Source organism: Topomyia yanbarensis, chromosome 2, assembly GCF_030247195.1.
Source record: "Topomyia yanbarensis strain Yona2022 chromosome 2, ASM3024719v1, whole genome shotgun sequence".
Lineage (NCBI taxonomy): Eukaryota > Metazoa > Arthropoda > Insecta > Diptera > Culicidae > Topomyia > Topomyia yanbarensis.
In genome coordinates, this window is record NC_080671.1 from 21,859,013 (window position 1) to 21,874,279 (window position 15,267).

Below are 15,267 nucleotides of genomic sequence, written 5' to 3' on the forward strand. Positions count from 1 at the left end.
TGCTGTTTTCGATTAAAAAATCAGCAAGGACAGAGAAGAGGGTATTTTGTTCCCGATGGAGCAAAGACATAAATCTGACAATAGGGGATTGATTTAGTAGATTTTTCATTTATAGCGCGAGAGACTATCAAACGTCGATAAAAAAAATAGCACAGGAATGCACTAATATAATGCTAAAACAGCATTTATCCTTATACTATGTTCACACTACAGAATTAAAACATGTTATAATAATTAGCAACAAGAAAAATGTCATCAATATAGCGTTAAAACACGTTTTAACTCGTAGTGTAAACGTAGTATTACTCACTGCAATAATTACATGAGAATCAATAATCGTACACAAAACATATGACTGGAACCTATGCTAGATTCATTCTATAAGCTTGAAGAAAGGAATGAATGTTTGAATATTTTCCATTCCAATGTACGTGGAATTTCCATCAGAAATACCGAATTAGCTAATTTTAATACAACCATGCAGAAGATAGTAAAAATTGCAGCATTCGAATTAACAGTGTAAGTGTGTTCTACTTTACTTCGGTTATGTCTCTGACATTACCTATCCATCTTTTTTACAAACTTGGTTTCAAATGAAAGATAGAGTAATTCCATTGACTGCTGTTGAATTTCATTCGCTTCTGACTTTTGGTTCCGGAGTTACCGGTTGATTAGCAAGGTCACACTGGAATTTTCCATAAAAACCGTTACAATCGAGATACCTCAGAGGCTAAAAACTATTGAAATGGTCTCTAAACTACTTCGATTCACAGGTCAAGATCACTGATTGCCAATCAAACATTATTTGAATATATCGTCAACAATCGACAATTCCGGACCTATTCCACAATTAAAGTCACATCGTGTTCCCGAAGTCGGAACAAACACCGTTCTTTTAGTTGATTACTGCACAGCTAAAAGGCTGCAATTTATTAATTTTAATTAGTCGCAATTGTAGGTAAGTATAAAGGTAAGTTTCTTACATTTTCAGTGTTTTCTAGTATTCAGGTTCTTACTGTACTGTGGATTGCTGATTTTAGGTTTTTCTACAATGACGATGGTGAATTTAGGTTAGGTTTTAGCGGTACATATGGGTAAGTATATAGTTTCTAGTATATAAAGTGTGTAGTTTTATAATAATACCTTGATTCTTCTGTTCCCTCCTTAGGTTTCCACTTACTGCGTGGCTGTTACGGAAATTAAAGTCTAACTTAATAATTCTACAAATTTAACTCTTGGGGTTACTGCAACTGTGCGAACTGAACGTGGGTTGGGAATACTTTTATCACTTCACTAGCTAAATCACCGCAATTCTGCTGACTAATTGACCTATTGTGTTGTTTTGATGATTCCGTCTGTCAAAGTTCTCGCACTGGCCGGTCGTGACGTTAGGATAGCGAGGGATAGGACATTTGGTTCACCAGTGGCGCGCCGCAACAAGGGGTATCGGCGACATCCCCCGACCCGTGAACCATTGCCGGTCCCGCAGCGGCTTCCTCCGATTTCTGGTTGCAGCTTACGACGTCCAGAACAGCGAGCTTTACAGCAGGTCTCTCGAACACACCTCTATTAGTCTGTACTGTTGCGCGTCTCACCTGTCCGGACTTATCCGGGAAGGTTTCCAGGATGCGTCCTCGTTCCCAGCGGTTCCTCGCATGCTCGTCGACTATGACGACAAGATCGCCAGGTTCCAGGGGCTTCACTGTATCGAACCATTTCGCCCGCCGTGTCAACATTGGGAGATATTCCCGGATCCACCTTCGCCAGAATTCATTTCCAATGTGCTGGGCCAGCTTCCAGCTGTCCCGAAGAACGTTTCCTGTGATCGCAGGTTCGCTTGCTGGTTGCTTGATTCCGTTCGAGCCATGTAACAGGAAGTGGTTTGGTGTGAGTGCCTCCTGATCTGCAGCTTCCAGGGGAACATAGGTTAACGGTCGCGAATTCACAATACCTTCGGCCTCCAGCATGATCGTTTCTAATACTTCGTCGCTAGGATGACGGGGACTGTCAGAAACAGCTTTCATTGCGACTTTCACTGACTTGACCATGCGCTCCCAGGGTCCCCCCATGTGCGGGGCTGCAGGAACGTTGAAGTGCCACTGAGTGTGTGCGTTGGTGAATGTGTTGGCGCAGTCTACGACGATCTCTTGAAGTTTCTGTTTTTCTTCCGACAGCTGGCGATTGGCTCCGATAAAGTTAGTGCCATTATCGGAGAAAACCTCCAGCGGCGCACCCCGTCGGGCCACGAATCTCCTAAAGGCCATCACGCAGGACGATGTTGAAAGACTCTGTGCTAGCTCCAGATGAACCGCCCGTACCGTAAGACAGGTAAACAAGCAGATCCATCTTTTCACCAGACTGCGGCCGACTTTGACTTCGAAGGGCCCCATGTTGTCGACGCCAACGTACGTGAACGGCCGGACGAATGGGGTTAGGCGTTCCTTCGGAAGTGGCGCCATCTGCGGCGGCACTGGAACAGCTTTCTGTACCTTACAGTACTGACAACTCCTGCCAACTTTACGTATGAGCATTCGAAGCTTAGGAATGTAAAACTTCTGGCGTAGTTCGTTGTACACAGTTTCTCCGTTGGCGTGAAGGAACCGTTGGTGGTAGTAATTCACCAGAAGAAAAGTTATGCGATGTTCCCTCGGCAATACTACGGGATACTTTGCCGCGTACGGAATATGCGGCGCGTTTCCAATCCGACCTCGTACCCGCATGACTCCGTGCTCGTCGGAAAATGGGAGCAGCGAACGCAGTGAACTCCGTTTGTCAACACTGCCATCGATGTTTAGTTGACGAATCTCTTCGCTGTATGCCTGCGATTGAGCCTGACGCCAAAGGGTTTCTTCTGCTTTCACGAAATCCTCTTGATTTGGATTTTGTCTTCGGTGTTTATCATTCCCAATCTGCTTCCAACTTCTTATCGCCCGATGAACGTAGGCCATCGTTCGAACTAAACGATTCCAATTTGAAAAGCGTTCGATGTCTATGATCTCCTCCGACGTCAGATGTAGAGCTACCATTTGTATTTCTTCGATTGACGCATCTACTTCATCTACCTTGTTCGATTGCTTTGGCCACTGGTCTTTCGCATTTCGTAGGAACCCGCCTTGAAACCAGCGACTATTCGGATCAAACGATGGTCCTGAATTCCACTTGGTGGCATCATCCGCTACGTTTAGCTTCGAAGGTACGTGGTACCACTCATCTACGCTGGTGAGTGAAAGAATTTCTCCGACTCGGAACGAGACGAACTGGTGATATCGGCGACTGTCCGAGCGAAGCCACGCCAGAACTGTACTGGAGTCCGTCCACAGGTAGCGTTTATGTATGTTGAGAGTGAGTGCCGAGCAAATGTTGTGCAGCAATCGTGCTCCCATCATAGCAGCTTGTAGCTCCAAGCGCGGGATGGAGAGCGCACGAAGCGGTGCGACTTTAGTTTTTGCTGCTACTAGCGAACACCAACTACCGCCGCTGTGTGCCATCCTCAGATACACTACACACGCGCATGCCGCTACGCTAGCATCCGTGAACACGTGAATCTCAATTTCGTCCACCTCTGGCGTTGTAGAATTCTCGAAGAAGCAACGCGGTACTTGCACTTCATCAATCGTCTCGTACAGCTCGATCCACCTACTCCACAGATCATACAGTTGCTCTGATATGGGCTCGTCCCAATTTGTTCCCGTTCTCCAAATCTCTTGCATTAAGATTTTTCCCTGTACTACGAAATGCGCCACAAATCCCAAAGGGTCGTATAGCTTCATCACGATTCGTAGCACCTGTCTCTTCGTTGGAACTGTTTGGCCACTGCCCAAAACGTCTACGACCCCATATCGGTCGAAGGTGAAGTGATCCGCTAATGGTACCCACACTACACCTAAGACGCGCTCATACGTGTGATCGTTGTCCAATACTAGTGACTTACTGTCCGGCGAACTAGTTTCCCCAAGACGATCGAGAACCTCCTGCGAGTTGGACATAATTTTGCCGAATTCGAACCCCGCTGCTGCGTGGATAAACTGCACTTGTTTGACAAGCTGTACTGCTTCTTCTACCGAGTTGACACTGTCAAGGAAATCATCCACGTAATGGTTGTAGATGATTGCGTTTACCGCTCTGGGGTATGATTGCGCGTATTCGAGAGCATTTTTGTTCTTCACGAACTGAGCCGTGCACGGGGAACTGGTTGCCCCGAACATAGCGACGTTGATTGTGTATATCTGAACTTCATCCGACGGACAGCTACGCCATACAAAGCACTGTGACCACTTGTCTTCCTCCCGGATAAGAATTCTCAGGAACATCTCTCGGATATCGGAGCATACTGCTATCTTGCCTTCCCTGAATCGCAACAAGACGTTCACTAGCGATACGAGTAGATCCGGGCCCTTGAGAAGCATGTCGTTGAAAGCAACTCCACAAGCCTTCGCGGCCGCATCCCACACCAGTCGGATTTTGTTTGGTTTCTTGGGATTCGTCACCACCCCCAACGGGAGGTACCACACTCGCCGAGGGTTTGCGTTCGCCATCTCTGCCGATGATACTTTGCAGACGTACTGCTTCTGTTCGTAGCTCTCAATTTGCTCGTTGACTTTCTTACGCAGCTCGGGATCTTTCGCCAGTCGTTTCTCCAAACCTTTCAAACGGCTGATCGCCATTTGGTAGCTATCCGGGAAGTTCACGTCTTCTTTTCGCCAAAGCAAACCCGTCTCCATTCGACTTCCCTTTCGTACCGTAGTTGCCTCAAGAATACTGCGTGCTCGCTTGTCCTCCTCGGATTCCAACTGCTGCACGGAAGCAGCATCTTCAACTGCGAAGAACTTTCGCATTGAATCGTGTAGGTCGCTATTCGTTATCTCTCCGCAAGTATGGACGTGCACTTGTTCAATTGAACCTTCAGTTCCGTTATTTCTCCCGTACACGCACCAACCAAGCCGAGTCTTAGCTGCTACTGGTTCGTTGCTGCTGCCTTCACGGGTCTTCAAACTTGTTAACAACCGTACATGTTCAAGTCCGATGATCATGCCGGGCTTTGCATCGGTGTAACTGGCCACAGGAAGGCCTTGAAGATGCGGGTACGTATTCGACAGCTCTGTATAGTCCAACGTTTGACTTGGAAGGCCTAATTCCCGCACCGTGCGTACGTTGGCTAGTTGAAACGTTTCCCTATGTCCATTACCGGATATTTTCACGCTCATTCGCTTTGAAGTCTTCTCGTGCCTGCTAATCTTGCCGGTCCAACTCAACCACAGGTTAGGGACCATTCATAAATTACGTAACGCTTTTAGGGGGGGGAGGGGGTACGACAAGATGTGACAAGTTGTGACATAGGGGGGAGGGGGTGTTAACTAGATCGTTACGTAACATGTTTTCATCGAAGAAAAAAAATTTTTTCTTGGAATTTGTTACGTAACAGGGGAGGGGGGGATGGAAAAATTTGTGACAATTTGTTACATAGGGGGAGGGGGGAGTCAATTTTGGGCAATTTTTGCGTTACGTAATTTATGAATGGTCCCTTATCAGGTTCACCTTCTATGCCCAACTGTGCTGCGATTCCTTCCTCGAGTAGTGTACATGACGACCCATCGTCCAAGAATACGAATGTTTCTACTTGTTTCCCGTCTCCGTACAGTGTTACTGGCAGGTAGCGGAACAGTGAAAATGATTTCGTAGAATGGTGATTTTGGTGAACAATCTCTCCAGACCTTGAACCGTCGGAAGTATCGTTACGATTACTATGCAGCAGCATATGATGTCGAACGCGACACCCGTTTACCCCGCATTCCTTTTTTGAACGACACGGCCATTTACTATGCGGGATTAAACACAGTCGACATAGGTTTTTCTGCCGCATCACCTTCCATCGGCCTCCGATGTCCAATGATTTAAAGCGAGGACAGTTTAGGATCAGATGACTGTCTTCCTCACAATAGGAGCACGCTTTTGACGTATGTCCTTTTATCGCAAACTCCTTCGATACGCTTGGTGGTTCGTTCGCATGAGTGAAAAGCTTCTCCTTCGGCTTTGACTTCTCCGCTCTCTGTGGCTGGTGGTAGTTCTGGACAGAACTCACATCGATACTCAACTCGGAAGCCAGATTTACTAATCCCGACATGAAACTATTGAATGTCGCCAAGTTGACGTTCGCAAACGCTTGCTTGAATGTACCCCATTGCATCTTCAGTGAGGTGGGTAATTTATCGATCAACTCCTGGAGCAACATTGGATTCCACAAATGTGCTTGCTGATCAGACAGAATGATATGATCGACAAGATTTTGAATTGCCAATCCGTAGGCAACGATCGAGCTCAGGTTATCCGACTTTGGCGGCGGAACATTTCTCACCTTCTTCAGAAGAGAACTTATTAAAATCTCTGGTCTACCATACAGCTTATGTAGCGTTTCCATCACGTAGGGTACAGATGCTGGCAGAAGTAAGCGACTTCTAACTGCTTCCAGTGCTGCCCCTCCCAAACTACGCTGTAATCTGGCTAGATTTTCAGCGTCGGAATATCCGCAGACCTCCGTCGTGTTTTTGAAAGAACTGTGGAACATAGGCCAATCCTGAGGATCCCCGCTAAACCTCGGCAATTCGCGTGGCATTACTTGTCGAGCTGCTAATTGCGCACTATTTGGCCCTACACTGGCCGAAAGACTGTTCCCATTCCCGTGGAATCCTAAAGATGGTGGTACTATCGAGGGTACGATTTCCGGCCTCAGCCCGGGATACGGAACACTTGTCGGTGGAAGCGGATTCGGATACTCAGTGTGTATATTTACATTATTTGAAATTCTGGAGTTTGGTATTAAGATTGGATTCCGTGGTACGACACCGTCATACTGCCACTGGCCAGCAGAAGAGACAAGAGGATTCTTTGGAACGATATATAGTGGATCAGTATTAATCGAAGTTGGCAACTGTGACGAACTGTACGCGACTGTAGTCAGATACTGTTCCTGGTTTCCATAAAAACTACTAGAAACATACGGCATCGCCGGAACCCTCTCGGCTACACTCGACAGTGTGACGGTCGTTCCTGGGTACGAGTAAACCGGTGCTGTACCAGGACAAACCAGAGAATTTCGAACTCCTGCAAGAGTCACTTTAGGAACTGTCAACATGGGCCCGATTGTCGATGCAGCACTCGTCGGCGCGTGGAAGACCGACGTGACTACACTTTCACCTACTGCATCCCCTGTTATTCCTGGAACTGTAGAGGTCGCTTTTTCTGGCATCGATACGACCAACGACTCGAAAGATTTAGTCAAAGCACTGACACTCCCACCAGGAACTGAAATAGTCGGATCAGGATGAAGCTTATCCGAATTCAAGGAAGCAAGCTTGTTCGAAACAGAGATTGTTGTTGTTGGTACTACTACTACGCGATCCTGTTTGCTAACAGCCGGTACTGACAGGGTAGCTTTCTGTTCAGACGCTGTTGGTTTCAACTTACCAACCTCGTCTACTTGTGCTCCCTTATTAAGCCAGTTCTCCATCTGTTCGCGCTTCTTTTTGACACTGACTCCGCTTTTCCTACTTGCCGAATCATTTTCATCGCCGATTTGCAACAGTAAATCGTATCTCTGCTTCAAGTATTCCTGTTCCTCTTCGATTTCCTTCAATTTGGCTGCTTCTTCCATTTTCCTGGTTTTAATTTCTTCTTCCGCACGCATCTTTTTCAGCTTCCGTTGCTCTTCTAGAAGTTGTAAACTGAGATGCAACCTCTGCGACGCTCGACTGCTCTTGCTGACGGACGACTCGTTGAATGACACACCCGACTTCGACGCACCATCCCAGTCTGCCAGACAATTGCTACACTTAAAACTTCTATCCGGTTCAGCAATGGATTCGCTGACACCGGCGCACTGGAAATGGATCCACGACTCGCACATATCGCAACACACCATATCGTCATCCGCATCGGCACGGTCGCACCTTTTACAGTGCCTGTCATTGCCTTCCGTTTTCGTATTGTCACGTTCTTCTGACATCTCGAGAAACGGAGCAACTCAACTGTGTTAATTTGCACCAGCCCGGTTGGGAAACTATACGGGACTTGCGACTGAATGACGGGACTAATTGTCAACAGTTCTACTCAAACGATCAAACCCAATGCACTCTCAAACCTTATAGATTGGCTCGTTTCCCGGCGGTGTATCTTTTCCCGGTTACAGGATATCGGTTGGAGGAACTTCCAAGGGTAGCAATCAATCATCCAACTTAGGATGAAAATCCTTTTAGAATGTTCCCGAAGTCGGAACAAACACCGTTCTTTTAGTTGATTACTGCACAGCTAAAAGGCTGCAATTTATTAATTTTAATTAGTCGCAATTGTAGGTAAGTATAAAGGTAAGTTTCTTACATTTTCAGTGTTTTCTAGTATTCAGGTTCTTACTGTACTGTGGATTGCTGATTTTAGGTTTTCTACAATGACGATGGTGAATTTAGGTTAGGTTTTAGCGGTACATATGGGTAAGTATATAGTTTCTAGTATATAAAGTGTGTAGTTTTATAATAATACCTTGATTCTTCTGTTCCCTCCTTAGGTTTCCACTTACTGCGTGGCTGTTACGGAAATTAAAGTCTAACTTAATAATTCTACAAATTTAACTCTTGGGGTTACTGCAACTGTGCGAACTGAACGTGGGTTGGGAATACTTTTATCACTTCACTAGCTAAATCACCGCAATTCTGCTGACTAATTGACCTATTGTGTTGTTTTGATGATTCCGTCTGTCAAAGTTCTCGCACTGGCCGGTCGTGACGTTAGGATAGCGAGGGATAGGACATTTGGTTCACCAGTGGCGCGCCGCAACAAGGGGTATCGGCGACACATCGGTTCTTCGGTGATGTCTGAGCCGATTTTTTCAAAGCAAGTCTCAAATGGAAGACATAACATGCAATTGATGCAATTCTGGAACTTTAATTTTTTACATATTGTAAACACATAAAAGGGCCACGGCTCCATTAAGCTGGCGCTATGAGTCGTGTCAAACAAACGAATTAAACTAACAAAATCAGGTTATTTGAGTTGTTTGTAGTAATGTCCATATTAAGCAAACTTAAATGTATGCACTGGCAGAATATATTCGTAAATCTGCTACGAATAGGTTTCGTACAGAAAACTTTCATAAAATATCCAAATTTTTCGTACATATGATGAATTATTCGTAGTTCTTCAGAAACTTTTTTCTTTTCATCACGAGCTTTTTCGTAAAAACCACGAAACGACTTTCGTAGGCTTATTACAAATATGTTTCATTGATCAAACGAACTGTTCGATAAAATACACGTAAGTCTTTATAACTGAACGAATTTATTCGTAAATCTGCTAAAAATAGATTAGATTACATGCCATCCATTCTTCCGTGTCCCCTATTCCAGAAAAAATTACGGCTATAATGATCCTTTCGCTAGTATGTGTCGTCTATTTAATAGATGTTCTGATGTTTTTTGGTGACGTTACGTTTTGTCACAGTTATTGTTATTAACCCATTCATGCCCATGTTGTTTGTGGACAACAACGTTTTTAAACAGCTATAACTTTTGATTGAGGCAAAATTTGCTCACAAAAACAAGTAAGGCTAATAAAAGTGACTATTACCTTTCAGTTGAGTATTAACAGTTGCAAGGATCAGCTCTAGAACTGAAGTTATTGCAGTTAGTCTGATTGGATTCCGATGTAGCAGTGCTACCAGGGACAGTTTATGTTGATGATGGAAAATGAATTTTTCATATATCTTCGTTATGTTGCAATATTATTGAAAACTGATAAAACAATTGGACTATTGTAAATATTCTAGGAGAATTGCATTGAGCATTAGAAGGTAAAAATTAAGCAGCTTCTAGCACTGCAAGAGAAGCACCTATCTTTATGAAAAAAGGCTTTTCGTGTTTCTTGATCCCACCGTTTTCAAGAAAAAATAGTTTTGAAACACTACATGCACTAGAAAAAATTTGGGCATGAAAGGGTTAGTTACGAAAATCTTATTGTTAATTTTAGTCGTAGAAATAAGTTGTGAAATGTACCATTTGGATGTTTGTAATCTGTTGGTACAAAAGATGAGGAGGTTTTATGCCTTCTGGAGAAAGGGTTTGATAGAAACCTAACTCCAGGGGGCTTTTCCCAGCTCCAAATAAAATAAAATAAATATTTAGTGTAAATTGCACGAAATTCATCCCAGAAAACGAAACTATTTTTCGTGATTAAAATAAAAATGTTCGTTAGTTTTACTAGATGTTTGTATATATCACGAATGTTTCGATAAACGCACGATTTGATTGTCGTTCTCCGAACAAAATTTTCGTATATTTTTTCATCTGATCTGGCAAAAGCGATTTTTTTCCAAAATGCTCTTCACTACGAAACGGTTATAGCAAATTCTTGCTAGTAACGAATTAGATTCGTAATCAACCCAAGAAATTTGTTTGGCACTAATCACGGTTTTCGCTAAAGAATCCCCACAATATTAACCTAAAAAAATCTACGAGAAAAGTATCTTCTCCGTAAATGCCACGAAAAAAAAAATTGCAATTATTCGAGTACTCAATAGTGCTAAACACTTGAAATGAAATCGATTTTGCCAGATCAAACTATTTCATATAAAAAATCGATGTTGTCAAACATCGATCTTTAAAGACCGGATGAAATTTTTTTCGAAAAATTTGGTCCGGTGAGCGAAAATAAAATCATGCGACTAACGAAACACTCGTGATATATACAAACATCTGGCAAAATTAACGAAACATTTCGTTTCAATCACGAAATACAATTTCGTTTTCTACGATGAAATTCGTGCAATGACGAGAGCGTTTTATTTCTTTCTCGTTTTCTGACTTTTACGTAGCACTTTGAAGCCAAAAACCCGATTTGCTCTAAATATATTAGCTAGCATGTTATTGTAAAAATAACAATGTTTTTTTTCTTTTTTGCCTTTTTTATTTCTACTAATATGTAGTCACATTTTCTTTTTTACTTTCTAACAACATTCAATTAGCGAGTGATTACTGAGTAGGGAAAGTTATGAAAATTTAGAGCCATAGTATTCAAGCGAAAGCAAGGATGTGAAAAGTACAGATCGGAAAACTAGAAATGGTAGCGTCATTAGAAACAGGCTTAAAATCTTACGGACTAATCTTTTGTCTTCTACTAGCAGGAGCCGAGCTTAGGCAGCTGAAACCGGGAGACATGTTGGTAGACTTCAGTGATTCGTAGTAATGGTGCCTAGGCTCGACTCCTGCCAGCAGAAGACAAAAGATTAGTCTGTAAGATTTTAAGCCTGTTCCTAATGACCCTACCACTTCTAGTTTTCCGATTCGTATATTTCACATCCTTGCTCTCACTTGAGTACTATGGCTCCAAATTTTCATAACTTTCCTTACTCAGTAATCTCTAGCTAATTGAATGTCGTTAAAAAGTTAAAAAAATAATAATAATTTTGTAAAAAGCTCTCCTGGTTATCTGGGCAAGGGTGTGAAGAAAAACTGTGCAAAATTTGAGTACGATTGATCAAGGAGATTTCGAGTTCTTGTGTTCGTCGCAATTTTTTCGAGGTCACTCTGCAAGATTCGCTGTCACTTACCCAATTTTCAAGATTAATGAAAATGTTGTTAAAATTTTGCTTTATTGTATCGAAATTGACTTAATAGACTAACACTTTCTGTATCACAAGGAAAAATTTGTGAGCGATATTTTTTCACAAAATATCAGCGAATACCACGGAGAAATTAGTAGGTGCAAGTATACCAAGATGAGGTCATTCTGAGAATGCTAATACAACATAAAGCCTTAATTTCGCAACGACTTCGTAGTACTTTTTGTTTTGCTTTACTAAATTCAAACCATTTTTATTCGCATTATAAAGATTTGAAAGGGAAATTGAAATGAACCGACGATAGCTGGCAAATCGAACCTGGCTTATTAATACCTACATATGTTCATAAGAGGATAACCCGATTGCAGGCGGCATCTTTCCAATGAGCCTCTTCCAGCTAGTTATAAGACGATGCGACAGTAGGTAAGTAGAATGTCTCTGTTCGCCATCTATCTCCCGGCGGGGGAATAAAGCCTCTCGGGGGAGTAAAACAGTCGCACTCCGTCAACCGCAAAAAGCCGATCATCATCTTAATCGACTGTCGCCGTCGCCGCTAGGTCGTAGTGGTCGCGGTCTCTTTGTTGTAAGCCCCCTGATGCCAAAACTCATGCCTAAAAGCCTGATCTGTTGAAATATGAATGTTGGTTGGTACCCGTATACACAAATCACGCGGCGGCGCTGCTGAGCTGCTTAGTAAAAGACGTCGCCATCGTTGCCATCACCGAGCCGACCCAACCCAACCCAACCCAGTCCAGGCCCAGCACTGCCAGTGCCAGCCAGCCAGAGTACCGTGTTGTGACCTAATCTGCACTTTATGGTGGTAACGGAGTAAATCCGTTTACGGTTGACGAACTGTCTGGTGTGTTTGCGCGAGTCGCTTCATCATGATGGAGATGAAGATCTGCTAGAGTAGAGTGGCAGTGAGTAGGTCACCGCGCGATGTGGTGATAAGTGGGCTTGGGATGGGATGGGAACCTAAACTTTTGTTAAACCAAAAAATAACTTACAAGGCTATCATTTTTGGGGAAAATTGATGCGGTGAATGACTTAATCGGGTTGATAGTATAAAAATACAACACAGTCCAAATTAAATTAATTAAAACAGTTTTTATCGCAGAAACCAGCGACGGAAAATTCGCAACATTCACGTTTTGGGCAGTCTTGACTAATCGGTGAGTTTTTGTCCAGTAAACCGTACCAAAAATTTCCGTTGATGGAGGCAACCTTTGACTCTGAATTGCTTGAAATTCGTTACTGGAAATACTTGGTTTGAACGAGTTGTGAATCACATGAAACACAAAGCTACTAAATTGACGAACCTATTCTAAATGTGCGATGAATTCAATAAATTTATTCGCCACTTCATTATCGAATTACCAAACAAAATTAGACAACACATACAGAAGCACCATAGAGACCATCATTGCTTTTAAAAATTAGTCAATTAGTAAACCTTGGCTTTGCTTGAAACTTTTAACTTCAACCATGCGCGAGTTAATTTTAATTTTTCACACTGACATATCCGCACCTTCCACAACCGCATAACTTTAGGTATCACATCAGCTGCTGCAGCAAAATCGGTGCACGGTGGCCCTATATTGGCATTTGGGCGGACATTATTTTAGAAGCAATTTGTGTTTTGATTAACTTATAATTAAATGGAAACTATGGTGTTCATTCAATTAAATGTAACAAATAAATCCGGACAAATGACGTTTGTATTCGTGGTCCCGGCGATAAATCAAAAGTCATCGATTTCTAATGTTAGATTCCATTTTTTTATTGAGTAAAATTGTTCAGTGGGTACGCGTTTATAGTATTTTTAATTTTTTAATTTGGTTCAGTGAAAAAAGCGGTGGACTGATTACACCCAAATTTGAATGACTGGCGCACCGGTCTAAAACAAAAATGCCATTATAATTTATTAAATGGATAAACGCGAGGCATATTTTTACTCCAAAAAACTGTTGATTCAGTTTTCTGTAATATTCAGTGGCAAAGCGATAATTGTCACCAACTTAACTTGTCCCCGCCCCTACAATCCAAAATAGTATGAAGAAAAACCTTTAATAATGTAGAATGTCCGTCAAATACCAATGGTAAAATGATGAAATACTTATATCCCTTAGCTGTTTTATACTCAATGGCATTATATTCCAACGTAAAACTGAACGTTTGTTCTCTGTGTTAGTATCGAGGCGAAAGAAAATTAAGGCAACAAAACTTGAATGGACGAAAAACGAAATAGTGTAATTTAGCATATAATCCATAGCACACTCAAAACTCGTAACTAGAGCAACGCTCCAAACAAAAAGTGTACCCATACCAGCTGTCAGGAAAATCTCCACCGTTTTAAAAACAAACGATGCTTATCAAACTGTTTGGGTGAGTGGTGTGTGTTGTAGAGAAAAACCACGGAACCAATCCGCACCACCGATTATTTCGGAAAACCGAAAATCACGCGAAAATCAGCCTCTGGCAGGTAGAGATAGCAGGCGAATCGCAAGTAAATTGTGATAAGCTCCTTTATCGAGAAACGCTACCTACACTGATATCGATCCTGTAGCAATTTTGGGAAATACATTTAAGATGATTGGTGATGGTTTGGACGAACCGGGAAACGTATTGAAATAGCACAGACGACTGCTATCATCGGTAAATTGTGATATTAATCATTTCCAGGAAACATCAACCGAGGGTTCGAATCACAGAAACGAATAAAATGGCTATTATCGACAGCGAAACGGATACCAGGCAGATTAAACCAAAAGTCTCGGAAATTATGTTGATTGATTTCGTATCCCATGGCTGTAATTATTGATAATTAATTTCTACCGTATATCTTTCCCAAAATAGTTAATCTCACTCCTTTGAAAGTTCATTAGTACTGTTTGGTACTTGTTTGTTCTAGTAATATACATACAAGAAAAGATGGGTGTGTAATCTCAAGGACATAACTGCAAGGAAGTAGAATACAGTCTATTTTCTACCACTGCCAGAGTTAAACCTAGAATCGAGTGAACGACAACTAGCGGCCTTTCGATCTAGTGAGCACTGTCTCAATAACAAAAGAACATTGCATTTATTCTTTCCAACATGAGTAAAATCAACGTAATAGCTCTATTTCGACCCAATGCCGAGGTCGTTAACTTTAAATTTTGTTCTATACGACTGAATTTTCGTGGAGTATAACACGTTAGTGCATGCCAACCGATTCTGTTTGCAAAACAACTTAAAACGCGTGTTTGAAAGTAATAACGTTAGACTTAAGCTTCCCATGTATATAGAAAATGATTATATAGAGGTAAGGCTACAGGACCTATCACCGCGTGCCCCTTCTGAGCAAGTTGCAAAATATATGTCGCAATACGGAGAAGTAGAATCCATTACACCTGATAGTGAGAAAGACTTTTTACCGTGAATTTCCAACGGTTTTCTTGTTTACCTACTATTAAACAAACTACTCTCTGCACCCACGTGCATGTATTGTAATCAAACAACGCACCATAGACAACCTTCCGCTGAAGGTGTAGAGAAGAATGCATTTCAACCGAATGCCAACGTATCTACGGCAATCCAACCTAAAAACCGGGTTTTAAATACCAATGCCTGTACAACAAACAAGTACTAAATTCGTAATGGCTGTTCAGGCCATAATAACAACC

General features: G+C 42.4%; 2 protein-coding genes across 2 annotated transcripts in view; both read right to left on the reverse strand.

The window, feature by feature from the left end:
• Positions 1 to 15,267, reverse strand: part of LOC131684118 (protein phosphatase 1 regulatory subunit 14B) — a 214,532-nt gene that overhangs the window by 188,533 nt on the left and 10,732 nt on the right. The gene's annotated exons all lie outside the window — the stretch shown is intronic.
• LOC131679348 (uncharacterized) lies at positions 1,389 to 7,999 on the reverse strand. The gene is made up of 2 exons (XM_058960060.1): positions 5,536 to 7,999; positions 1,389 to 5,068 (listed from the first exon to the last, which is right to left on the reverse strand). The coding sequence occupies exons 1-2, from the start codon at positions 7,997 to 7,999 to the stop codon at positions 1,389 to 1,391; spliced, it is 6,144 nt and encodes a 2,047-aa protein (XP_058816043.1).

Coding starts and splice junctions, on each gene's coding strand:
- LOC131679348 (XM_058960060.1), bottom strand. CDS start 7,999: ATGTCAGAAGAACGTGACAATACGAAAACGGAAGGCAATGACAGGCAC. Junction 5,069..5,535: donor AGCACAGTTGGGCATAGAAG/GTGAACCTGATA, acceptor CGCATCTTCAAG/GCCTTCCTGTGGCCAGTTAC.